This window comes from Macrosteles quadrilineatus, unplaced genomic scaffold (assembly GCF_028750875.1).
Source record: "Macrosteles quadrilineatus isolate MER2022 unplaced genomic scaffold, UCM_ALF_1.0 Scaffold_8__2_contigs__length_117827958, whole genome shotgun sequence".
NCBI classification, from domain to species: domain Eukaryota; kingdom Metazoa; phylum Arthropoda; class Insecta; order Hemiptera; family Cicadellidae; genus Macrosteles; species Macrosteles quadrilineatus.
In genome coordinates, this window is record NW_026542601.1 from 58228753 (window position 1) to 58256736 (window position 27984).

Here is a 27984-nt window from a genome sequence, read left to right on the forward strand (position 1 = left end):
ATGATCACTTCACTCTACAGTAAAGTAACACAGTCAGTGAGTCAGTAGGCTGTGGTACTGGTAGTACACAAACACAACAACTCCTTCAAGTCTAGTCAACACCAACAACACTCAACATCGTAGGTAGGAAGGTAAGGTCTGCTAGGTTATTAATTTGATCAATAGCATAATAGTTTAGAATCGTCTGGGTCGTTTTTAAATCTAGACCTAACCCCCCAAAAGTTAAGTAACTTTAGTATTGGAAATGGAGCTGGTCTTTAAGCAGCCTAAGACCGGTACATTGCAGATTGGAATCCCTTAACACGTTCGCTGCGGGCCATCAAATGGCAGGCGTAGCCTCAGTGCGGCGCAGCCCGCAGCGTCGAACAAACCCGATTGCCGGGTGATTGGCTCTCATATTTCGGTATGACGAAAAGCAAATAACGAGCGGTGATGTCCTGCTTTATAACAAGAGTCGACGTAGTTTGCTAAACACTCACAGATAGCAGCACTGCTTGGAACGTAGCCGGTCCCATTGTATTGCCAATTGGAGGGAGAAAGACGGGACAAAAAGATGATTTTTAAGTTTGCCAGACGGGGATTTTATGGGGAAATTTTACTACCAACCTACAACACAACAAAAGGAAAGTCCCCCACTACACGCTAACGTGGTAGCCTATAGGTCCACCTTCGACCGACGCTAGAGCAAAAACTAAGATATACGAAAGGCATTGCCGTGCGTATCCGATCGGTTACGGCAGCACCTGAACAGCGCTCGGCCTGCAGCGAACGGATACGCCCGCAGTGAACGTGTTAAACCATGTGTAAGCTTCTCTAGGCCTAGCAAGTTCACCAATTATTTTGAGATCAATGGTTTATTCTTTCCAAGGCATCTTTAAGCCTAGTTGTTATTTGTCTTATTCGCCCAAATTAAACCCACAATAAAATTGAAAAGGCTACTTTGGCTGAAACAACCAAAGGTAAATTGCTTCAGAGTATTTTATTCATGAGCATCAAGCATAGAATAGTAAGTTAGGAGAAGGCTATCAGTACAAAACAAAGCCTGTTTTTAGATTAAAAATCTAGAAGTTAAGTTATGATGAGAACTTCTAGATTTTTAATGTCCAATCAGAGTCTTGTGGGGTTTGTGAACTCTACAAGTTTGTAGATTGCTTAGTCAGCCTTTTATTTTGAATGTGTGAAATTCAGTATTATATTGATAAAGAAACCTTTTTTGCATACGTAATCACTAAGTAGGCCTATTTAATCATAAGTTATAATAGTCAAATACCAATGACTTACAGATTATCGCTAGGCCAAAGTTAATAGGTATACCAACAGGGTGCAGCACTATTATTTTTTTAAATTTATGACAACAGCTAATTTGCAACCAAAAGGTGAGTGAGCGCAGCGAACGAGCTCCAACCTAAAGGTGAGTGAGCGTAGCGAACGAACTTCAACCAGGACGTGATTGAGCCATGCGAACGAGCTCATCTTGAAAATGAACGAGCATTTGACATAAGACAACATTAGGACAGGACGGAGTCTGTCGGGCCAGCCAGTAGAATATAGAAATTGGTGTAAATACCTGCTTCTTGTAATCCAAAATGTTGCTGTTATGACGCAACTAGTTTCAACTTCTCACGAAGTCATCTTTGGGCGTCCAGGGGATGTCAAATCACTTCATCAGAAGGTCGTCAATACACACATACGTTCATACACGAACATGGTCACGGTTACAAACACGAACATTGAAACAAAAAAAGTACGATTTAACGAGTAAAAGCTAAAAATGGTAACACCGGTGAGGATTATGCGTCACGACCGGATAGATTTGACATCCCCTGGACGCCCGAAGATGACTTCGTGAGAAGTTGAAACTAGTTGCGTCATAACAGCAACATTTTGGATTACAAGAAGCAGGTATTTACACCAATTTTTATATTCAACGTAATCCGGAGGCTAACATCAACAATGAAGTTATAGAATGATGTAAAAAAGTCTTGTCTGGATTTTGTTAACTCGGGAAATAGTTTCAAGTGCAGCTATGTGTTTAAAAAATTTACATTTCAAATGAAGTCAGGCTTTAACTTTCAGGAAAAAATAAATATAATTTTGCAGGGTGTCCACATTCTGGAAAGTCAGGGATAGTCATGGAAAGTCATGGAAAAAAATTTTGGTCATGGAAAGTCAGGGAAATAGGCAAAAAGTCATGGAAAGTCATGGAAATTTCCAATTATGGATGGATTTGAGGGGACCATTCAATGCTCTAGTCAGCTGTAACCCGGACTGTTGTAGCATTTTTCAGGATTTTTCAAAAATGTTCGACAATTCAATTTATTACAGTTGTATTATTTTATGAGTTTTCGGTTTGTTTTAGTTTATTGTTTTACCTATTGTACTCCATTGTTATATGTTATTACATATTTCAGTATTTTCTGCAAAATAACATGTCCAGGCAGTATTATTTGTGTGTGTATGTTATATTATAATTTGCGTGTAAAGTTCGTGAGTCATGGAAATCAATGGTAAATGGTCATGGATAGTCATGAAAAGTCATGGAAATTAATGACAAATTTTTTGTGGACACCCTGTTTTGTAATTCTCTATGTTTTAGCATAGAAGAAAATGGACCAATTTGGAGATGAAGATTTGCGTTCAATCTTATTCGGAACTATTCCAAAACATGAAGATTTGATTTATCTCCTAGGAACGATTAACTTCTCTGACAATAATGCAGCAAGTATATCAAACAAAGCATACCAATGTCAGATTTTCAAGTGCAGGTATGTGTAAGACTTTACCTTCCAATTTGATTGTTATCAAATTGGAATGTTCATTGGAAAAAAAAATAATAAAGACTTAGGGAAAAAAGGAAATAACTTTTCTTTTGGGTAAAAATCCAATCCTTCAAAATCGACTGTTAGAAATGGTTCTATGCAAACCTGCCCTATTTAAAATTTTTTTTGTTATCTGTATAAATAAAATAAAGCCTAAAATAAACAAGTTTAATCTCAATTTCTGCCTTTCTGACGTCTCTGTGGATGCCAAACTGCCGAAAATAAAGGTGACCTATGCACTTCAAGAAAACTAGATACCGATCAAGATTAAAATAATTTTCCTGTATTTACCTGGCACCATATATGAATTGCACTAGGCCCCAGGCCTATATTTTTCGGATCTTTTAGGAATTAGAAAACACAACTGATACCATTATAGGTGCATTATTTTGTTTACAGATGTTTAATTTTCACCGTACCTGATGTGATTTCTTCTCCCATGCTCGGAGCTGTTGAAAACATACATATCATAATAAGTAAAAGCTATTATAAATCTGGCAAGCTGGTTCCTCATCTAGAAAGAATGAACATAGAGGTAAATCTTACTCAGTAGACTACTATTTATTGTTATACATTACAGGAATTTTTTGTAAAAATATAACGAGTCCTTGGAGCCTAGGGGTTCTAACTGATGAAACCATTTAAAAAATGCAAAGACAAATTTTAATCTCACAGTATACTAGATATTTTAATTACAATCACTTTGGTACTTAAACAAATATTTTGAGAATGGTAACTATTCAGCGGCTGTTTAAAAATGACATGAAAATTAACTTTGCTCTTAAGGCGGGCAAATCCAAGATGGCCATTGGCTTCCACAACCTGCCTTGGAAATCAATTCAAAACAACAAATACAGTTTTTAATCTCACCTAAACAAGATAAATTATTTTCACTTTGGTGTATGAAATAGTATATTATGTTACTAGTCCTGAAAATAAGTGTTTACCGGATGAGTGTGGGATTACCATACGAGTCCGGTAAACACATTTTGGACGAGTTATGTACGATAGTTTACGCCATACTACTTAATCCGTACAAATCATTATATATTTATACCAACTAAAGGACTAAAAATCACTAGTGATGTTTTTGTTTATAACCAATCATTGCCACTCAAATACAGTATAATCAGCTGATTGGTGTCCGGTAAAACTCATTGCAGAACAGTATTACGCAATGAAACCCCATTTGAATAAGCTGGTGGCAAACAGCTGTTTTCTGGACTAAATCCTTGCATGGGAAGTTTGTCAAAATAATGTAGTGTGGCGTAAAACTATTTTTGGATGATAATTAACTATTCTGCTGCTGTTTGAAATCATCCAACATGGCCACTAGCCGCCAAGGACTCTTAAAGGTTTTCAATGTTAAGTTGTGGAAACGGCTCAATGGCATGCGAACATTCCGAGAAACTTGTTGTTCTTACTCTGAAGTGTAAGAAGTAACAATTATGGAGTAATACTGGTTAAGGTATTAAGTTTTTTCTTGGTTTAGTGAAACTTGCAACATTCAATGTGAATGCCAATAAATTAAAGCTTAAACATCAACAAAACTCATGGTTTATCAAAACTATGTACCTTTCTTTGATACTAAATCCCAATATATTATTCTTTAATTATTAATCAAAACACATTTTTGAATGCTAGTAATGTTGGCAGGTGACTGAGCCATTGCCGCTCACCAATGCAGTCTATGAAGCCTGTCTGAGATACACAATCCTCGCTCGGTTGGCTCCGTCTTGGAACCAGGTGGAGAAGTATCTTGTACGAGGACGAGACTTTCTCCTCTCCGCCTCCCCTAGCGATGCTGTCAAACTGGATATAGTCATTAATGGTAAGTTACATGCTAGTTTGATCAATCAACTGTAGTCTTATTTAATCAGTGTGTTTTAGGATTTTTTGAGAGGATAGCAGGCTTACCTGAATGGGAAAGAGTCCAAACTGGCACAAGAAACACAAAACTTTACAACTATATACACAATGTTTTGTTTACATTTTTTGTGTATATAGTTGTAGAGTTTTGTGTTTCCTGTGCCAGTTTGGACTCTTTCCCATTCAGGTAAGCCTGCTATCCTCTCAAAAAATCCTAAAAGCCTAGGCCCTTGTACTCTATGCCACACCCTTAATCAGTGCTTTATATTCTGTACTGCCACCTTAGTGCTATTTACGTTATATAATTAACAGTTACAATACCCTTCCTAAAAATGTATCATGTCCATGATAGTTGTTTCCTGTAGATTTTAAGGCACCAAACAGTTCTTCAGAGTTTGCATTAGCCATCGATTAGTTGTCCAGGCTAAAGAATGCACTGTCATTGAAAATATACTTTGACAACAATTTTACTTTTTATTTGCTTAAATCTTAACTGCCGGTCACCATAAGTCTGTCTATGGCCTTAAGTCCACTGATCAGTGTGGTGACCTCAAGACCGTAAATAAATAAATAAATTAGTACCGTTTCCTTGTAAGTCACAGTAGGCAACCTAGTCGTGACTGCTCTGACCAAGAGACTGGCCACTGAGCTACCAGGATCACCAAACCATTTGCAAAGACAAACAAAATCATGATTGTTGGTTATATGTACATATACATTGCATTGATTAGTTTGAACTAGAGGTCGTCCAGTGGTAGAAAACTCAACCAAAAATATTTATGCCTAATGTACAGACTTCTCTATTTTCACCCCACACTGTGTGTAAATAAAACACGTGATTGGAATAATTTCTTCCATATGTTTTTGTTGTTATTTTGTCACCAGCATGGCAACCCATGTAAATTTTTGCTAAATTTTAAATTGATTTTTTGTTCTTATTTTTTAGCCTATTTTAATTTATGAAGGGTTTCTGCACATATACAGGAAAATATCTTTCTAACAGTATGCGTAGATTTTCCCTGCGATGTACACAAGCTGAGAAATAAGTTTTTTAAGAAACATGCTTGCCTATCAATCTAGGTATAGATTTCCAAGTGACATGAAACTGTTGTGTTACCGGTATGACAGAAGTAGACATGCACATTGTGTTGTGGCCGCTACGTGTGAGACTTCCCTTGCTTGCTCCCCAAGACCTCCAAGCTACCTCATCCCATCCTTTCTCCTGGGATCTGTCCGCAAACAATAAAACTGTCCATGTGTTGCCTAGGTAAGATTTCAGAACTACTAACTATGTAGTAGATTGCTGTCGTTGTACCTTTAATATTGAAATGCATTGGATTATAATTTGTAATAATTGGACTTCAATAAACTGTTGTGTTTAAAATTTTTTTAGTTTTTACCCCTGGCAGATTATTTGGAAATAAACTCTGATGGAGGAAAAGTATCCTATTTTAGTAAAATTTGCTACGGTAGCCTATATGTAATGTAATAGTAATAGGGTAATAGTAATCAAATTTGAATAATAATATTAAATAACAATAGCGATCAATTTTGAACAGTCACAACACTCATCGTAAGGACCAATCTAAGACTGAGGAAATCAAAGTGATGCTTAGATGATATTGGTCACTGGAAGTACCAGAAGCAAACTCTGAAAGTTCCAGCAGAATATAATAATATACAGCTAGTCACAGCTAAGCTGGCACTTGACCGATCGATAGAAATTCGCTACTATCCTAGTTCAAAAACACTGCCTGCAGTCGTGCGGGTTGCGTCAACTGACCGCGCGGTCCGAGTGAAGGCGCTGGCGCAGGGATAAATAAAATAGGAATATCTAAGGAGGTTTTTAACAATTTGTACTTTTTGAAATGAGTGCAAAAAATTAATAAATAATAATATAGAGCTTACCTATTTTTTACGAAACGATTACCTTGACTGAATCTTCAAAGATCGAGTGAGAATTACTCAACAAACTGTGATTATTAGCTGCTTCAATATTGAATGAATGGTCTAACTAACATCACAGACCCACTCAAACAATATTTATAGCTGCCTTTTGGCTTTTTTTGTTATTTCTTTTATTATCTATATTTACAATGTAATTACAATCATAAGGAAAATTAATATTTCAAAACTGTAACAATAAAACTAAACAATTACAAATAACAGTATCTTGGTTTCAGTTACGCTACAAACATATATTTACAATACAATAATAATCACAATAAGCAAATATACATTTAACGTGATATAAAACATTATTAAACCCAAAAAATTGCATATTTTGGCTTCTCTCACTATACGATATATAGGCCTATTTACAACACAATAATGTTCAGCATAAAACAAAATTATAACAAAGGCAATAAACTTTCAAACCAGATTACAAATAATGAATATTTCATTTACAAGACAATTATAATCTCAATAACAATTCTATAAATATACTGCAATAAAACATTATTCATCTTAAACAAACAAATAGGCTAGTAGGCTACCGGTAACATTGTTTTGGCTCCTGCCGCGTTACGATGTAAAGTTTATATATATGACGAAATCAAAATACAATCAAAACCTTATAAAACAATAAAGTTAAATACCATTTATTAAAAAGGCATTACATTTTATAACAATCACAAGCAGTCTCTTTGCTACAGCCACGCTAATACAAGACATATATTTACATTTAATATAATAAATGATTTTTAAACTGAAAAGAAATAACATAGTTTTGGCTTGTGTCACGATACAATACATAAATTTACAAGTGCCGAACAAAATTAATTTACCTCAAAATATTAATCTGCCGCTTGTTTCACTTTTAGTCCATCAAAGTTCCTCGATACCAGACATATCGCTGAGATCCTCGTCATCGTCGCTGCTGATGTCCACATTTATTATAAATTGCTCCGTAATATCATCAATAGCTGGTTCTTTGGCGGCGTATTCGTCTTCCACTTTTTTCACGTGCTCACATCTTGATCTCCAATCGTCAGCAGTTATAGAAGCAAATTTTTCTTCGCATAACTTTTGCACATCGGCCAATTTAAAGGTGGTGTTGTGAGATGCAACATGGTTCTTTACTTCCATTATGCTTAGTGGCCCAGGATCACTTATAGAATAAAAATGGTTTATATTACCTGTCCGTCAGTGATCCTATTGTTGTCGTCTTATGCGACCGGTTTCAGGATTATAATCCCATCATCAGGCTGATAAAAATGTCATGTCACTCAAGTTGAGGTCGTCGGTAAACATAAAAAACACACATACAACACGAAACACGAAAATACGGAATATCATTGCTAGCTACTGGCCAGTACAGGACACTACGACGCGGCACGGGTAGTTGAACTAGCCAAAAATGACGTTTGTGTATCATTCAGGGCCAACAATAGACTTAACTCAATATTTAAAGAGCGCAAAAGGAACAGTCTTGATAAAGCCAATAAGACTGGAGTATATAAGATCAATTGGAATGATTGCCCTAAATATTATATAGGCCAGACTACTCGCTCATTTAAGCAACGTTTTAAAGAGCACATTCCATCCAAAACAATAGCCCAGCAAAAATCCGCTTTCGCCAACCACCTCGCAGACAGTAACCATAATTATTCCAGCCTTGACAATAACCTACACATTTTACATAGTTACCCTAAAAAAGGACGGTTTTTAGATTGTTTAGAGGAATTCGAGATCTACAAATCCATCAAGAATGAGCCACAACACATTTTAAATGAACAGACCTCTTTCAAGTCCAACATTATCTATGACGCAGCGATTAGAATAGGACAACAATACCAACGGCATTCCATAGATAACGGGAGAGGAGCAAGGACACCTCAGTCATGACCACGTAACTACCCGTGCCGCGTCGTAGTGTCCTGTACTGGCCAGTAGCTAGCAATGTTATTCCGTATTTTCGTGTTTCGTGTTGTATGTGTGTTTTTTATGTTTACCGACGACCTCAACTTGAGTGACATGACATTTTTATCAGCCTGATGATGGGATTATAATCCTGAAACCGGTCGCATAAGACGACAACAATAGGATCACTGACGGACAGGTAATATAAGCCATTTTTATTCTTTACTTCCGCCCAAATCATCTCGATTGGATTTAAATCCGGGTGGTAAGGAGGAAGACGTAGTAAACTGTGGCCTTGATTTTCCTTTTCTAGGATGTCGTCTAGGACGTATGTTACATGTCGGGGTTTATGTTCCTGGATGATTCTATAAAGTTGCGGTTTTAACATAGACAATTCGTAGGGGATATTTCGCTCAGCGAGCCACTTGATCATGTCTTCTTTTCTGCTAATGGAGTTTGGCGCTTTGTCAATTTGTTTGTTGTGATAATTTGCGTTATCTATTACCAATACAGATCGGGGCTGTATATTTGGTAACAACTGGTTAGTGACCCACTGAATGTAATTCGAATTGTTCATGTTATCATGATAATCGCCAGTTTTCTTCCCTGCCTTCCACATAGCCAAAGCGTTGGGGACAAACCCTTGTTCCCCTCCAGCATGGACAATTATCAACCTTTCCCCCTTAGATACTGGAGTATGCAATACATTTTTAGATCCATCCGACCACATTTTACCCGACACATGATCCGTACATTCATAGCTCTCATCCATGTATATAATGGGTCAACCCTCTAATCTGTGTTTTTTTAACGCCTGAAGATAAGTGATTCTTTTTTCTCTAATTTCTGTTTTTTCTATAAGTATTCTCCTGTTGTTTTGCGTTCTTTTCCAAGAAAACCCTAACTTTTTCAAAATTCTACGGACGCTCTCTTCACTTCCACTAAAATTAATTTTTTCCCTGAGTGAGTTTCGTAACAGTTTTGCAGTTGGAAGCCTTTTTTCTGTTATATAAAATTCGTACACTAACCTCCGGACGACACACTCGTAGAAATTGTCCAACCCGGTGATGGGCTTTTGTCTCTTTCTGTTTTTATTAGGCGTTAAAAAATATTTGACTTCCTCTTCACTTACGTGAATCGCTTCCAACTCCTTGTTGATCCGTGAAATTGAACGTTGTGACACTCCCGTAGCTGCTGCAGTCCGCTCTCGCGCCTTCTGGATGGGTACAGTCAATCCGTTGGCACTCTCTTCCTTCATAAATTTGTATACGTTCGACACTATTTCCCTACTTTGGCTTGTTAATACTTTGCCCCCAATCCCTACCTTAGATTTAAAGTCCGCCATATTAACACTTAAATGTTAATCAATAACTAAAATTAGCACCCCAGCACAACACTCCACTAGCACATCTGACGACTGACTGATAAAAGCAGAGTGTTTAGGAATTCTAGAATGTTGTCATAACAGTGGCTACTATTAGTCATCATGCGGGGGCACCAACCCCGTGAGTCAGCAGCGGAATGTTGGCAGAAAGGTCTTTACCTGGCTTCCACTCTCCCCCCGCCTACACTGCCTACCCTGCCACGCCTGGCCCCAAGTGCCAGCTTAGCTGTGACTAGCTGTACCTGTTTATTTATGAAATTTCTCCCATTCATTTTTGGTTTTAAATGAGAACAACGTTTTATTCTCTTAGTTTTGTTTTTATGTCTAGGGTGAATTAATTGCAAAGGTCACTACACTATTTACAATACAAGTACATGTATATGTACACGCTCGTGACATGTAAGCAGGCACTTGACTGACTACTTTCAAAAACATTAGGTGGCGTCAACTGTCCTCGCGACACGTGAAGGTGCTTGTAATATATCTTAAGAATATTAATATCCGTTGTAGCTATGATTTCCTTGTACATCACGCCACTATGAATCGTATGATTTTCAATAAATCTCATTGTCTACAAACATCACCTGATCCCCTCTCCACCTACATCACACCACCGTCCATGTACGTCCGTCCCTTCAACAGCCAGTCTACCTCCAAAACTCAAACCTTAACCACCCGTTTGTAGCCGTGTGTTAAACATGTAAAACTATCGTATTTATTTATCAGTCCACTTCCTAAGTCCAACTCAACCCACGAACACAACAAATGGCGACGAGGTCGGTCAAATTTACATACCGCGCAATGCAACTGTTCGATTGTGCCGCGTAGTGTAAATTTCGAACGCGTTTGTGAATGTCGGACGACGTAGTGGACTTAGACTTACTACCGTTGTTTGAAGATAGTAGTGAAGTGTCGGGTTACTCCAACATGGCCGGGATAATTGGCAGCATCGGCGAGTACGACCAGAACTCCGAGACGTGGTCTTCATACATAGAAAGATTCGAACTGTTCGTCGAATGTAACAATATTAAGGAGGAGAAGAAGGTTAGCACTTTATTGACTGTTGCTGGTGTTAAAACGTATAGTTTACTACGGGATCTGTGCACGCCCGACGTACCATCGAAGAAGAGTTTTAAGGAAATAGTCACTATCATTAAGGATCATCTCTACCCGAAACCATCGTTCATCGCCGAGAGATACAAGTTCAGCAAAAGAATTCAGCACGAGGGAGAATCAGCTGCGGAATACATCGCGCAGTTAAGGAAGATGTCTACACATTGCGATTTCGGCGCATCTTTAAATGACTACCTGAGGGATCGTCTAGTCTCCGGAATCAGGAACGAGTCGACCAAACAAAAATTGTTAGCAGAAACCAGCCTAACTTTGGACCAAGCCGTCAAAATCATCACGTCAGCAGAAGCCGCTGAGAAAAATGCCGCAGCCTTGTCGATCAGCGGGAGCCGCAACGTCGAGCGACTACAAAAGATGACGTCACACCATCGCAGAGTACCAGGCGGAAGCAGCGCACCATCAAGTGTCACCGTCACCGCACCTTCAGGTCACCACAATCACCCCAAAAGCAGCTCTTCGCACGACAACAAAGTGCAGTGTTCGTGTTGTGGAAGTGCATTTCATTTACGAAATCAGTGTCGATTGTTAGGTGTAACGTGTAACGCGTGTGGAAAGAAGAATCACATTGCTAAGGTTTGCCGATCTAAGAGTAAGTCACAAAAACAACATTCTCATCATTTTAGTAATAGATACAACAGTAGGCATAATTATGTAGAAGCAGTAACGAGTGCAAGCGATGGTAACCCTAAAGCTGAGAGCTATGAGGAAGATATTCCAAATTTATTCAAAATGAATGAAAGTAAAGTAGAAAATGCTAAAGTAAGCCCTATTAAAGTAGAATTAACAGTTCAGGGAAAACCAATTCATTTTGAAGTTGACACAGGCGCAAGCGTAAGTGTATGTAGTGAAAACTTTTACAATGAGAATCTCAACAATTGTAAATTGTTATCCACTGACTTATCTCTGAGTTCATACACAAATGAACCAATCGTTCCGTTAGGGAAAATTGAAGTAGATGTACAGTATCAAGGAGTAAGCAAATGTCTAGAATTGTATGTAATTAAGAAGGGAGCTCATCCTCTGATAGGACGTAATTGGCTTCAGAGCCTTGGTGTGGAAATATCTTTCAAAGATAAAATTTTTGGCATTGATAATAACGCTAGTATCGATCAAACTGTACATAGTAAACATTGCACTGAACTAACCAAAGAATTGTTTAAAGAATTTCCCGAGGTTTTCACTGATAAATTAGGTCAATACAAAGGTGAACCAGTTCAATTAAAATTGAAAGCTAACGCCACACCTCGGTACTTTAAGCCACGGTCTATACCTTTTTCACTGAAAGCTAAAGTAGAAAAAGAGCTTGAGAAGTTAACAGAAGAAGGCGTACTTCTCCCAGTCAAAAGTTCTGATTGGGGCACTCCCATAGTTCCAGTTCTCAAACCAGACGGTGGAATCCGTATTTGCGGAGATTTTAAGGTTACATTAAACCCAAGTCTAGATGTAGAAAAGTACCCAATCCCTAGAATAGATGAATAGATAGAATATAAGAATATTAATATCCGTTGTAGCTATGATTTCCTTGTACATCACGCCACTATGAATCGTATGATTTTCAATAAATCTCATTGGCTACAAACATCACCTGATCCCCTCTCCACCTACATCACACCACCGTCCATGTACGTCCGTCCCTTCAACAGCCAGTCTACCTCCAAAACTCAAACCTTAACCACCCGTTTGTAGCCGTGTGTTAAACATGTAAAACTATCGTATTTATTTATCAGTCCACTTCCTAAGTCCAACTCAACCCACGAACACAACAGTGCTCAAGTATACAAAACATGGTATACACCCGATGAGTCAGTAAAAATGTTTGCAGTCTGTTCCTTACCTCCTTCCTCCCCCAAACAACACTACCTGCACTAGGCCCAAGTGTCAGCTTACGTGTCACGAGCTATACAACAAAATGGATTTTATTACTGCTTATACTTGAAGGCAGACCATTAACTAACTAGAATATTCCAGTTACACTATCGAGTTACATACAGTTACACTTGCTTATACTTGTTACTTGCCAATATCTTGATTATTAATTCTGTGTCAATTATATTTCCACTGTATTTTTTAGTTTGAACAAAGCCAACGTTGAGATGGTGTCAAGTTCAATACCGCAAAATTCCTTATTCAAGTCATATAAGGACCTTAAGAGACACTGGAAAAATTCTGTAAGTTTTCTAATACATTAATGCACATTGAAATTTAGTGCATTAAGTAAAATTTAAAAGAATTTCTCGTATAGGGAATTTTTACTGTTATTACTTTTTACTTTTTATTACTTTTCTTTTATTAGTTTTTTTACTATAGCAACCCGGGACCGTTTTACTTTTTTGTTTTGATGTCCCTAGAAGCTAAAAACAAAAATAACCCGTACAAATTATCTGATTTTGATTAAATTTGGTACACACATGACAACCTACCTTTATGCAAACAAATTCGCAAACCAGCATGTTCAGACCATGGGAACAGGGTTGTATGGAATAATAACTGGATTTTTTCATTTTTTGAGCCTCAAAAATAAAATTTTCCAATTTATTTATCAACTATATTCTAAAGTTAAACAAATAATTTAGTATCCTGTAGCATTGTATTCCCAAAGGTTACCGATAAACTAAAAAAAACTTTCATGTTCTCATGTAAAATTCTCATGTTTTTTATATGGTTAAATAAACTGTGGTAGTTTGTTTGTTAATGGATATATTTTGATCAAGCTTGGCAAATTTGTTAATTTCATACTAAGCTACATTTCAGTATCAAACACATTTTATTACCCTCCCTGTAGCAGCAAACCTAATTAGGCATATTCATTAAAATTAATGTTATTTAAAAATAAAATGAAACTGACTGAATTTTAAGAAACTTTTTTGTAGAAATTAGGGATGGATGAGATTGGATTTTTAGTTTGAAACGAGTCAAGACAGGATTTTTTATTTCTCATAAAATTTTGAGACGAGATCGAGACGGGATTTCCCTTCTCATACATAACGGGAAATGAACGTTCCACATTTTAACCTGATTTTTTTAAACATTTTTAAATACCGTACCTACTGATTTATGACAGACTGGTTGAATACAAAAATAAATAATGGACAAAAATATTTAAAATCTTTTATTAGGAAACATTAATGAAAACATCAGTATAAAATAAAAATAATAAGGCCTAACTTATTAAAAATAACTCTTTGGCATAGGAAACATGGAGATATCAGTTAGTAGCCTATATAGTTCAGCTTTGAAAAATATCAAATTTATAAGTCTAAAACAACAGTATTACTTTACTAGTTAAGTATCTAGTAACAATTTTTAAGTCTTGTATTATTATTTTTAGAATGATTTTGGAGTGACTTATTTTGGCTATGTTTACAGTAGTAAAACATGTCTGACACTGCTTACACTAACAAAACTTCTCATAATTTGCTATGTAACAAAAAAATTAGAAAACAATTGAAGCAATATTTCCATGTAAAAAGTTAATAAGCCTAACTAAATAAAAACGCCTTCGCAAAGTTTTTTTTTAATTTAAATTTTTTAAAATAAATTATTTTTTTTATCTTGTCTGGAAAAAATCTCAACCAAAATAGAATCTTGTCTCGTAGAACAAGATTTAAAATTTCCCGAAATTTCGAGACCCGTCCATCCCTAGTAGAAATCCAGCCAGGTACAAGGAAATTTGCGTAGTCTGCAGGGTGTTTTTGCGGCAGGATTATTATGATAAAGTGGTGGGACCCTGGTCTACTTGAGTTTTTGAAAACTGCTCCACGCTATGGTAATATTTACTTGTATGTCACAGTATGGCTACAGACTGCCTGATAGTGAGGAAGGAGTGGTTTACGTCACAGTCAAGTTTGGGCGTTGGTTTTCTGAGAGTTTGACATACCCAATAATGTGTGTCAGGGCGAGACGGCCAGTCTTTCTTCGCCAACGAGAGCCAGAGCGAGTCCTGCTTCAGGTATATTCAGTTGAATTAGTGAACTAGAACTAGTTTGGTAATTAAATTATGCCTAATTGATAAACAGTTTGGTCATCAGTTCTCTGAGAAGGTGATACAATGAACGGTGTGTATCAGTGGCGGTCTCAGGGGGGGGGGATGGGTGGGATGTATCCCCCCGAAAGATTTTATATTTTATTGTCTAAAATAAATACTATTAGTTTGAGCCCATGTTAGAGCTCAAATACGTATAAAAATACGTTTTTAGGCTTTAAATTGCACATTTTTTCCGAGGGGGGGGGGGGCTGTCGGACCCTCCTTTTTCAGGGTCAACCCCTCCCCCTCCCCGAAATGTGCACAGGGTTGCCACCAGCCATGAAAACCTTGAAAACCTAGAATTATGCATGAATTCTTGTGACCATGAAAAAATGCATGGATTATGCATATGAATTTCTCCATTGGACCATGAATTTTCAAAATCAGGAAAATTGTTCTACCAGTACCATTAAATTTGCCAACATAACATATTTCATATTTAAAAACAATTCAGAAAAACAAACATAAAATTTAAAATGTTCTAGTTGGCTTGTTTATGGATATATTTTGATCAAAATTTTATATAATTTATACTAAGCTAATAATATTTTACTAAAAAACACACTTTATTAGTTTCCTTGTAGCAGCAGACCTAGGTACTCGTTAAACCTAATGTTATTTAAATAGATTTAATTTAAAATCAATTCTGAAAAATGGAAATTCGCTTAGTCGGTAGGATTGCTGCGGCAGAGGTATTTAAAAACGTGCCCGCTCTAATACAATTTATTGACTCCCATATAGATTGTTTTATTTTACTATATGAACATACTTTAATGTCTCTCATGGGTTAAAAAAAAAACCTTTATAGTTATACATTTCTGTGTTCATCATGTGGAAGTATAGCTTATACCTTCATTATTACAAATCAATCTACAGCACATGTTAAGTTTTGTCTTATTTTCCCCCCAGATACTTGCAGACCTTCACTCCAAAGTGCCAACCATCTGTGGCTATCCATTTGCAATAGATGCTAAAGTCCGCTACGCAATGCCCAAACTTAATGTCCTTTCTGAGGTTTGTAAGAGTCAAATTTCTTATTATTATATTGCCATTTTAAGGAATCTGTTTTAGAACTCTAATACTATTAGATAATTAAAGGTTTATTGTAGAATGAAGGTTCTGTTACAGTACTGTATCATAATTTTCATTTTAAGCCTTTACACTCTTTCCTTTGCTTTCACTTTTGTTTCCCAACGTATTTGTCTAACCATGAATCCATGAAGCGTCATTAACGTACGAATTTCTTTCTGTTCTCAGTGTTTAAGCATTTAAAAAATCTGTTTTTGACATGACTTAGTTATTGTCGGTTATTGTTGTACTCACACACTTGAATCATAAGTGTAGAGCTAAACCATTAACTTGATTATACAGGGTGTCACAAAAAAGTGTGATGGGCTATACAGGACCTGATTCTACATGCAAAAATAAGTCAAAAATGAAGAATAAAATTTTTTGGATTTCGGCTTAGTTTAGACGTAATCCGCCATTTTGTTTTTTGGGGAAACTATTTATTATTTCAAAATCCCTTTGAGATATTTTTACGAAACTTGGCAAAATTGTTTAAATTATAGTAAGTAACATTTATAAAAAAAATTATTATTTTAACTTCCCAAATTTCAAAATGGAGCCGTTTGAATTTTTTAATGCCAAATTTCATGAAAACCGGTACCTAAATCAAAATTTTGTAAGACACAAAAGTTTTAGTATTTATTATGACAAATCCAACAAAACAAAAATGAATAAAATCGGTTCATAAATAAAGAAGCTGTGTTTATTTTAGTAATTTAGACTGAAATTACTTAATACGTTACATAAACTATTACATTACATTTAATACATTTTAATATTAATAATTTCAGTCTAAATTACTAAAATAAATACAGCTTCTTTATTTATGAACCGATTTTATTGATTTTTGTTTTGTTGGATTTGTCATAATAAATACTAAAACTTTTGTGTCTTACAAAATTTTGATTTAGGTACCGGTTTTCATGAAATTTGGCATTAAAAAATTCAAACGGCCGCCATTTTGAAATTTGGAAAGTTAAAATAATAATTTTTTTTTATAAATGTTACTTACTATAGTGTAAAAAATTTTGCCAAGTTTCGTAAAAATATCTCAAAGGGATTTTGAAATAATAAATATTTTCCCCAAAAAACAAAATGGCGGATTACGGCTAAACTAAGCCGAAATCCAATAAATATTATTCTTCATTTTTGACTTATTTTTGCGTGTAGAATTAGGTCCTGTATAGCCCATCACACTTTTTTGTGACACCCTGTATATTGTTTTTGAGGTTTATTGTTTGTTCAATAAGCATAATGTGAAATGAAAAAAAAAAAATTGTGTAATGTACCGTTAGTTTGTTAGCCCTTTTAAATTGCATGATTCAACTTAAAACAGATACTTTACCCAAGCAACTTGACCGAGGTCAAGCCTGAGCGAAAGAAGGAGTACATAGAGGAAGACAACCCGGAAGCTAACCAGAATGTAAGCATGTGTGGCCAGCCAGTTACCCATTACAGCCAGCCAGTCAGCCAATATAGCCAGCCAGTTAGCCAATACAGCCAACTAATCAGCCAAACCCTTATGAGCAGACCAAGAAGTCAAGCGGAGAACAAAGTACCGGTAAGTTAAACAGGACAGTAACAGTTAAGCCCGTTACAATATTGAATTTACGTATCATACTACCACTGTATTTTTTAGGGAAAAGGAACTGTACAGTGTATAATGATCATCTTCCTTTAATCCTGGACCTACTATGAAAGTTTGAAAGAAATATATAGTTTACGTAATGAAAAAAGAATCCAAGAAGTGAGATATACTAACAACACTGTTTGTCTTCTTTGTTTATTATTTCTTAGTAAACTTCTTTAGTGGATGTAGTTTTTTTACAATTTATATTTGTAATTTTTTTAGCGCTTAATTTGCTTATTGTTTACAGATAAGAAGTCAAAGTCCTCCTCCTTTTCTCCCCCGCCTCTCCCAACTTCTACCACCTGCTCCAGTTAAGCCTGTGTTTGTGCCTAAGTTCACCTCTCGCACAAAACCAACCACCTCCACCTCCACCTCAACTCATACGTCGTCTGCTTCTCCTCCTCATGCACCAACTATGTTTTGTGGCACTCCAATGAAACCAGTCTTTGGCTTGGCTCGGTCATCCACAAAACTACACTCTGACGCAGTAACTTTTTTGTTTTATTGTTGTAGTTTGTATTGATTTGTTTATCAAATCAAATTTTAGTAAAAATATAAAACAACTTTTATATAACGACAGTTTACAACTAGGAGTTCTGGGGATTGAAACAAATTTTGAAGTAAGAACGTGACTGGCCGTCTCGCTCTGACACGCATTATTGGGTATATCAAACTACTAGTGAAGTTTAATTGATATGTTAATAAATGGCAACTGCAGTCTATGAATATCCCTTGCTAATGAATCTAAATTGATGATAATAATAATAATAATGATAATGTTTTGAGATATTTTGCTAAATATCAACACTTTTTGCTGAAAGGTGCGTTACATGTTTAGTGAGAAGTACAAGTGTTAGTATTAGGTAGCTTATGTACCGTAATTCTACTAAGTCTAATCCTTAAACTTCTGTATCGAGATATCTTCGTCTCCATCAAAACCTATATCCTATATTATGTAAGACCAGGTTTGAAATATTCAATTAATTAGTAGATTCCTGAACTTTGTTCATTGTTTTTGATTTTGGTTTCCTAAAAGCAATCGGATTTAGGGATCTAACAACTAACATACTTAACTGTACTTCGTTAATACATTTTCTATTAGCTTTTCAAAACAATTTGGTTGTTTACTGAAGATTCTTTTGTTTCAGCCATTGTTATTCGAATTACTGAAGAAAAAGAATACTTCTGCTCAACCTTCCTTTGGTTCTCCAAAAACAAACCCTATGTCCAGACCAAAAAAAGTGAAAACGCTATTGAATTTCCCTGATAATGTAAGTTTGCTATTTTGTTGTTGTATCGTGTCAGCAGTGTTAATTGTTATTGTATAGTAGCCGCCACTTAAAACCTGTAATTTTTAATGGTGGATATGGGAAATCTAAATTCTTAAGGAATGAGTTGGTCATACACCACCTTGGTTTGGGTCTTAGAGCCTACTATAGAAGATTTAAATCAGACTAAAATTATCAAGCAACATAGTTGGAGTTGGAGTTAATCCTTCATTCTATGTTCCTAATCTATGTACTATTATAAAAAATAATTGTCAAAATGTTGTGGTTTTATTAACTTCTTTAAAAGCTTGCACTCACTTGCACACTTTACTGTCACTAGTCATTCATTAAGCACGGGTCACACCAGGCTGCTCGCCGCTGGTGATCAGCAGCTGGCACCAGCATCACCAAGCCGGCTGTGTCAGCTGAAAATTTTGTGGTCACATTACCCTGACAGTAGCGGCTTCTTTCAATTCGCCGCTGATGGTCAGCCTAATGTGACTCGTGCTTTATGTTAGGACTGTAAACTTCAGCAATCTGCCGATGAATTTCTGCTGCTGAAACGTTTCTTGCAGACATGAGCCTTATCACTAAAACTAATGATAACCAACCGTATCACAAACCGTACTTCACAGTCGGCGGGCCGATCAATGGTCTTAAACATTGTGAACTGACACTATAAACAGCACACAACAACAATAACAACGCTAATGGCGGTGTTTGACGCGCAAGGCATACCAGGAGTCGATGTGCATGAGTTTTTTGTCCTTGGCACCCAATTCAAATAGTTACAGCGAATCGTACCTTACTTTTGGAATAACCCTCGTACTATACTGCAAAGGCTGGGTAAACTCAGTATTGACTGAGTAGCTGAATGGAGTCAAATTCCCCCTTCTTTTCTAAGGTTTCTGGTTCAATCTTCAGCATTAGTGTTGACCCAAATAATATTTTTTAGACCAACAAGAAATCAAGGAGCAGGCCACAACTACAACTAGACGTAGACGTGAAAGAACTTGCACAGAAAAAGGGAGGTTTGGACAAAGTGAACACTACTACGCTGATAGCTTATCTGCGAGAGGTCGGGGTTCATTGTAAGATCAAGGACAAGAAAAGTGACTTGGTCAACAAGGTGTTGGCTCACCTACACCTGCTTCCTGAGACACCTGCATCTGCGACCCACACCAGCAGTCAAGAGATGTAGTGTCATGCTCACGTTACAGGAGTGATAATACAATGTTTGGGAGCCATAATCTGTGATATTTGAGGTACTAATCTTTGTATTTAGAATATGTTACAACCTTTGTTTGGAGGCTTTAATGGCTTGTGTTGAAGATCACAACCATAGTTGAAGATTGCTGCTGGACATTAATGACTTTGAAACCTCAGTGACTAGGCTGATCTTTTAGTTAGCTACTGAATATGTCTCTTCAAAGGTCAATACGTCTGCAGCAATCTTAAACTAACGCTATGGTTAATGTTGAACACTTCTTTAGAATCTAAGATTGAGTTACAAAGTTGGTATACCAATGTATAAGATTCGCCTGTGATAACCAAGGTTGTGATAGAGGAAAAGTTAACATATTTTTTTGTCTAATTTTTGTCTTTATGGTGTAAATGATTGTGTGTAGTTGTCAAACGAGTTTTGTTAAAGGTTAGAAGTTACACAATGGATTGAAGGGAAAATCAATTCATAATGTGTTACATTATAATTATAGAATATACGAGAAAGGTCTTTTGTAGAAGGATTGGAGTATAGATTACTGTTTTAAATATATAATATTTCGATGGGTAAACAAAATAATTTAAAATCTTCCTGAGTGTAGTTTTACTGATGATTAATAATATAGTCAATACTGACTAGTTTGTATGTACTTTGAAAATGTGTTAACTTTCTTTTGCTTTTCTTAGTAATATAAAAATATTGTCTTGGAACTATCCCCCAACCTTGCTGTGTGTGGTTTTGAAATAGTAAACCAAATTGTCAAAAATAATTTAATTGTTATCTTTGTAATACATACAATCCATGAAATTGTTTAAAAATAAAATGTTTAAAACTTAACCTAATTTTGTCTTTATTAAAGCCTATATCTGAGTTGTTCGGAGAGTTTGTATTCCTGCCAAGATACGGAGTTGCGATGAAGCTTTGTCAATCCCCATTGCTGCAAGATCATGGACGGTCAGTGAGAGAAATGTCCAAATGTCAAGCTAGAATAATGAAAAAAACAACATTTAGATGTACTTCAATTAACTATAACTATAATATGTTGTTAAATGAAATCTTTCATACTGTTTGGTATTTAATCGATCTCATGCCCACCAGGCGTAGATTAAAATACATCAGCTGTCGCAATATTATTGTTTACAATCCGACCTGTCAATTGGACACTGTTTATTGTATGTTTAATGTGATACTGTAAACACATTCATCTCACCGTTCAGTCAAAACGGTTTATAATGTCATAGACACAACATAAAATAATACTGTTTACAACCAGACGGAAAACTCCATATATTGTGAAAGGAGCGTAAGGTTGTAGGTTTTGTTGTCAGACTAAGTCAAATATAACCTTACTTTTGGTAGCATTTAAGTCTTGTAAAGCAATTTAATAAATGGCTCTACTAAATTTAAATGATTGACTCTTTAAAATGTTAAAAATATCTGAAAATTCCCAAGGCATGAAAATTTTATAATTATTAAATAGGTTTTTTTAGTTAAACTGCAGGGTATTTATATTCCTAAAAATTATAACTCTATTAAGTATTTCTTCCTTTTAAGGCAGCGGATTATTTGTAACTTCTGGAAGTACCAGTACTCACCTCTTGCTCTTTAAAAACAGGGAAAAATTCTTCTAGTCCTAAGTCTTTCAACAGTTTTAAAAAGTCAACTCCATTTTGTTTATTAATATTCAAGTCATCATAGTCATCTTCATCTGCCAAAGACTTGGACCTCCTAAAAATCAAAGTTTTTTGCTAATTACCGGTACGCAAAAACATTATTCAGTCCAAACTTTTGACTGCTATCAAGTCAAGGACTTCTACAGAACTTTATTTTGTTACTGTACCACAATTATCAATGAGGGAATTGGTTCTAATAATATGTTTTTCCATAAGTTGAAGTTAAGTGTTTACTGTAGGCCTATATAATATTCTTTCCTTTTTCTTTAAGCAATTTCATTTTTAGTTTGTACTGTTGTGAAATATTTTAATTAATTAGTGACTGCTTTTAAACAAAACTTGGCACAAGTGTCCTAAGTCAAAATCAAAGAAGATCATTCCTCCTTTGAAAACAAAAAACAGATCATTATTTAGACTAATGATTTATGATTATTTTTGGAGCTCCTCAGTGAAATTAGGAAACTAACTATTGCTTACATTATGATTTGTTACATGAATAAATTCAGCTGAAAAAGGTGTATTGTTTTTGTATTCATAACCATGCATTTCTCATGCCATTTCTAAACTTTATTCATGCTACAAATTTCCCAAAGCAGAACATTAATGGTTAAATTAAATTTTACCTTTTAGTAATTTTTTTAAGCCAAGATGAAAACCCATTGACAGATGTGAGTTTCCTCTTGCGCCCCTTGCTTGGTGTCTTAGTTACAAACCTCCTCGGAGTCGCAATAGTTGCCAGGTTGTACTGACAGACCAATCCTCTACTATCTGGAGTCCTTTGTTGTGGAGATAGAATAAAAACACTCTTCATGGATGGACTGGAATACTGTTTATCCTCATTGATCTCATCATCACTATTCTTAAACACTGGACGGCACTGAGCGCTTTTACCATCTCTTGGAGTATCAACATACAATTGGTTGGTAAAAATTGGATCTATAGATTCAAAATCTGTGTCTTCAACTTTTTCAAAGCTAAAGCGGATGTTGTGCGTAGGTGTTGTAGGGTTGAGAAGTAGGAACAGCTTTCTATTACCAGCCGCTAGAGCAAGTTCTGATGCATTTTGTCCCAATGGACTGATTACGAATGGGTCGGCTCCGGAATCCAACAACAGTTTCGCCAACTCACAATCTCCTGAAGTCATGGCGACCAGCATTAGAGGAGTTACTCCTGTGATTGAAAATACACAAGTTTAGTAAATTGTGAAATACTAAAACTAGCTTGCTTAAGGGTATTTTGGATATCTAATTAAGTTTTGAGCAGGTTATTCTTTTAAAAATCCTCAATTATTTGAAAATATATACATTTGAAATATCTAATGAATTTTGTGATTAGTTCAAGCCCACCAACTAAAACTGCTTCTGAGGTCTTTGACACAGTTGGTGACTTGGCTCACTGCTGCTACAGTGCCATAGTTGCTAGTTGTTATCGCTAAGTGTTCTTAGTAAGTACAGTAAACTGCAGATGCTTCCAGTGGTAATCAAGTCAAAATTTACTTACACGTAGAGTCTAATATGGCCGATTGATTAACCATCTTTAAGAAATGTTCAAACTTGTGAAAACATTAAATATTATTTGTAAGTTAAGCCCCCTTCACACTGGGCCACCATGGTGGCGACACCATGGTGGCTACGTTACATTAGCATTGATTTAAATGGGACATCTTCACACTGAGCTTTGGTGGCGCGTCTGGCCGCGGGACCAGAAATGCGGTGGCTCAGGGTAGCGATTTTCAGAGACACCAGTCTGGTGGCGCCACCACGTCGTACCATGGTTTCTTATCGGACTGTTCACATTGGAGCGACTGGCAGCGCCACCAGTCACTACCAGCGGGCATTACTCAGTATACTAGTTTACTAATCTTTTGAAGTTGTTAAGGTAATAAATATGGGGAATCGATATTATTGATATAACAAAATGTATACGGTAGGTACTCTATTTCATTTACATCTTTTCGTCATTGCAATGTATACATTGAGTCAAGGTATTACAGTGTTATTAATAAATGGTATATTAACTATGTTTTTATTTAATTTTTCACAACGTTAGTAGCAGTTTCTCTTCTGGAGATATTTTATCTTTCAGACTTCCCAGAAGCTCATCAAAACTTAAAACACTCATTCTTGAGTAAGTAGTAATTGTGAAACGTGTAAGGGTGTTTTTAAGGTCTTGGTAGTGAATGAAAAAAGTCTCTCTGGTACTTATATCTCATAAAAACGGATGAACAAAAAAATACGTTTTTTTCTTATGTTTTCACAATTTCAAAAAAATATATACGCTAAGCACCTGCCTCTTCGACGTCCAACTGTGACCTTTGTGGCTGCAGCTGCACTGGTGGCTGAGCTGGTGGTCCATGCGCATTTTGACCGGCCACCAGTGTCGCCACCATGGTGGCCCAGTGTGAAGAGGCCCTTACAGCTTCATGGTCACATCAAGTAAATATTTTGGGAGGAGGTAGGAAAAGAAGATTCTCAATCTTCTACAATCCTTGATCAACAAGGATTGTTCAAGGGCTTACAATAATCATTTTACTGGACGGATTGTAATATACACAGAACACACAAAACGCAGGGCCGCGTTAAGGGTCAGTGGCGCCCTGGGCAAACCCAAAAGCAGCGCCCCCCCCCCCCTTATATATACATAACTAAAATGGTTTTGACCACAGCCGTGTAGGGAGGGGAAGAGGGAAGGTGGTTGACCATCAGTTTGCCGAAATCTACAGCAGGTGGGTTGGGGTGAGTGCAATGATATTGACAGTTCCTATATGCAAATGCCTCTTGCCCTGCGCCAATAGCACTACGCAGTGATTTGAATGATTTGATTACTGTTCAGTACAGTACAGTGTGCAGTTCATTCCACACGTATTGAACGGGGTTCTACTAAGGGAGTATGTTTTATCTTTGGTTCTACTATATTACAACTATATTATGGTTGTACTAACCAGTTTTTCCACTGATTCTGAATTGAAAACTCCCTCCCGAAACGAAACTGGTAAAAAAAAAACACGCTAATGTATAAATATATATATGCATAGGCCTATATAGTCTATATAGGCCTATGCATATATATATTTATACATTAGCGTGTTTTTTTTTACCAGTTTCGTTTCGGGAGGGAGTTTTCAATTCAGAATCAGTGGAAAAACTGGTTAGTACACTTCACTTTCTTTAAAAATACTTCTTGACTTTCTTTTCTTTGAGCCAACCGCTTGCGGTTCTCGGCTCCACTAGGTTTTTATGCATTTTTCACTGTTTATAGTCCTACTTGTATCAAAATTCTATTTATTTATTACTGGTTCACTAACTGCAGTGTGAGTGTCAACACTGACTAGTGACTGTCACAGTTTAGGTTGTGTTGTGACTGATTTTATGACTGTGCAGCAGGCACAACATGAACACAACCTACTGACTACTGACTAAGCATAAGCAGTAGCCTACTGTACTGACTGGCGCCGCGCGGTAAGTTGTGACTTGTGCATGGGGGTGGGTGTGGCGATGGTGGGTGGTAGGGAGAGGAGGGGCACATCAACAGCTGTAGTCTACAGGCCTACCGTGGTTTAAGGAAAATACATAGGTGTGCTGTTCCCGTAATTTGCTGACGTCACCCAAATTGCAAACAAAAAATCAGCTGGTGTATTGCCATATTACACCAACCCATATTATTTATTATGGTTATTGTATACTAGCTGTACCCGCGGGCTTCGCCCCGTTTAACTTCATAAGCATTCGCATGGCTCATTCACGTCCCGACCGCCGGCGCCCCAGGGCATATGCCCAGTCTGCCCGTTTATAAAAGTGGGCCTGACAAAACGTAGCAAAAAGTGAAACCCAACATAAGTTCTTACCTTTGAATACATGATTGATTTCAGCTGAAGTATATTGTAGAAGCCATTTTACTGCCTGGTGTAACCCATTAGCACAAGCCACTAGTAGAGACATGCTACTCTCCTGTGGTTTCATCTCTGATGACAAACTGTTGTACAACAACAGCTGTAAATCCTCCGCAAACATGAGAGTTGCAATTGTGAAGGCTGTAACTCCTGGAAATATTGTACAACATGTTCAATAGCAAAATATTGAATGTAGGCCTACTGTAATACTGTAGATACAAGGTAATATTTCAAGGCTTTGGATTTATGCAAAGGAAAGGAAGAAACAGGAGATAATTTTTTTTAATTTGTGAAATATGAAATCATTAAAGAACCCTTAAATTAAACAAGACTATTGAGCATTATCCCATTAAAAATGCTAAAAAAAACTAACTATGGTTATAGTCCTCGCCACCCTAAGTTGAGGCAGCCCAAGGCCGCACGGTGTATATCTAGTGCGGCCTTTGGCTGCCTCAACTTAGGGTGGCGAGGACTATACCTACTTTCCTCCTTTGCATCACATAGTGTCATTTCCCTTTGATAATGACTGTTGTTCAAGAATTTCTACGTTCAAGTGTTAGGGTTAGGTGTTTCATATACCTTGTATTATAACCTTAGGTTAATTGGTCAGTAATTTCCTTATTTAAAACCATTGTAGTTTGAAAAAGAAATTATATAGTTATTATTACAAAAAAATATAAAATATGTTAAAATTATATAGGGTAGTTGTCTTATGTTTTGATTATTGTTGATGTTAAGGGTAGATTAAAGAACTATTTTACCAGAATACACGACAAAGGTACTTTTATATGAAACGTAAAACGACACTTGATATCTAAGACGCACAATGTTGTACTTACTAACAGGCACAGTAAATGGTACTTGCTATTTGCTACAGACAACCAACGGCTCTGGCAAATTGAAAAGACAATGCGCTACTCTTGCTAATTACGACTTCAACAAACCATGATAGTTGCAGATCGAGACATTTGCACCTTTACACACCAACTCCCTTGCAATGTCATGGTGTCCGTTGTGTACTGCATGCATGAGGGGTGTCCATCCCAGCTGATCCACATCGTTCACATCTTCCCCTTCAGCAAGTAGCTCTTTCAGCCTCACCCAATTGCCTTCAGCTGTTGCATGGTGGATGCTTTCACCATCACACTCCTTCAGAATTAAAACAAATTGTAAAAATCGTGGTTTATGGTTTTAAATATTTGTTATTATATTAATTTAGGCTACAAAATAGGTTGCTTTTGGATCCAAAATTAAGAATCATGGTTGGAATAAGATATTTTAAGCTACGGTATAATAAAATTGAGGGATTTATATTTGGGAGTTTGTCAAGTATTTTTGAAAGAGGTAACCTATTTAGTTCTTGGCTTGAATACCCAAACTATATACTAATCATGTAGTATATAAATGTACCAAATATATTCAGCTCTAATGTCAAATAGTTGTGGGCTTTTTGTATTGAATACACAAAAAATGTGCAAAATTGTATTGCCATACTCAAAATTTTTAAACATATGTAGGTTTTTAGTTGCAGTTAAATTGTAAAAACATTGTACTTCAACAATTGTCCCCAAAAAATATATAATCAGTATTACGCTATCAGGCTTTTAACAAAATAATATATAGAAAAAATAAATGTGCCTAATCATAAGTACTGTAATCTAATCTCTTTTGTTTAACCTCAAAATGTTAAGAGAAACATAAAGGTGATTATGTAAAAAATTGACATTTTTATTTTACAAAACCTCTGTAAATAAGAAGACTTATGTTTTGATAAAACGTGAATGCCATCATACATTATGTGTCATATCCTATTTCACCTTGTAATATATTTTGTACTAAAAATCCAATGTAACAAGAACTCTGTCAGAACTTGAAGGTAAAATTAATGTGGAAATATAACGAACATCTAACATTCTATAGCATTGTTTTTTATGACAAATATTACCTCATTCATCTTTTATCATTGTATCAAACTGACAATCACATTTCAAAACTCTCTTAACCTCATCTGCTTGAAGTAGGAAGTTAGCACTTCTTGAAAACAGCAAGTAACTCTTTTCTTATCAGTACTTCTGGATGCAAGGACAAGGTTCAACTTTTACTAGCCAAACAAAACAAATCATAAGACCGGGAGAATATCTAT

The 27984-nt window shown here is 36.2% G+C and overlaps 2 protein-coding genes across 3 annotated transcripts; one reads left to right on the plus strand and one right to left on the minus strand.

Moving 5' to 3' along the window:
• Window positions 1-21075, plus strand: LOC129001704 (uncharacterized protein C18orf63-like). Of its 2 annotated transcripts, XM_054429097.1 has the most exons (12): window positions 1-131; window positions 2597-2765; window positions 3219-3354; window positions 4476-4650; window positions 5817-5955; window positions 13139-13235; window positions 14858-15016; window positions 16001-16105; window positions 17496-17720; window positions 18037-18276; window positions 18938-19060; window positions 20013-21075. In XM_054429097.1, the coding sequence occupies exons 2-12, from the start codon at window positions 2608-2610 to the stop codon at window positions 20256-20258; spliced, it is 1803 nt and encodes a 600-aa protein (XP_054285072.1). In that variant the 5' UTR covers window positions 1-131; window positions 2597-2607; the 3' UTR covers window positions 20259-21075. The 2 variants fall into 2 exon arrangements, with proteins under 2 accessions (XP_054285072.1, XP_054285073.1); XM_054429098.1 differs by lacking the exon at window positions 18037-18276.
• On the minus strand, window positions 21048-27875 carry LOC129001705 (serine/threonine-protein phosphatase 6 regulatory ankyrin repeat subunit C-like). Its single transcript, XM_054429100.1, has 6 exons — window positions 27787-27875; window positions 26786-26990; window positions 25797-25991; window positions 22576-23122; window positions 21875-22007; window positions 21048-21262 (listed from the first exon to the last, which is right to left on the minus strand). Exons 1-6 carry the CDS (start codon window positions 27793-27795, stop codon window positions 21140-21142), a joined length of 1212 nt encoding a protein of 403 aa, XP_054285075.1. The 5' UTR covers window positions 27796-27875; the 3' UTR covers window positions 21048-21139.
• Between the last annotated feature and the right edge of the window lie 109 nt (window positions 27876-27984).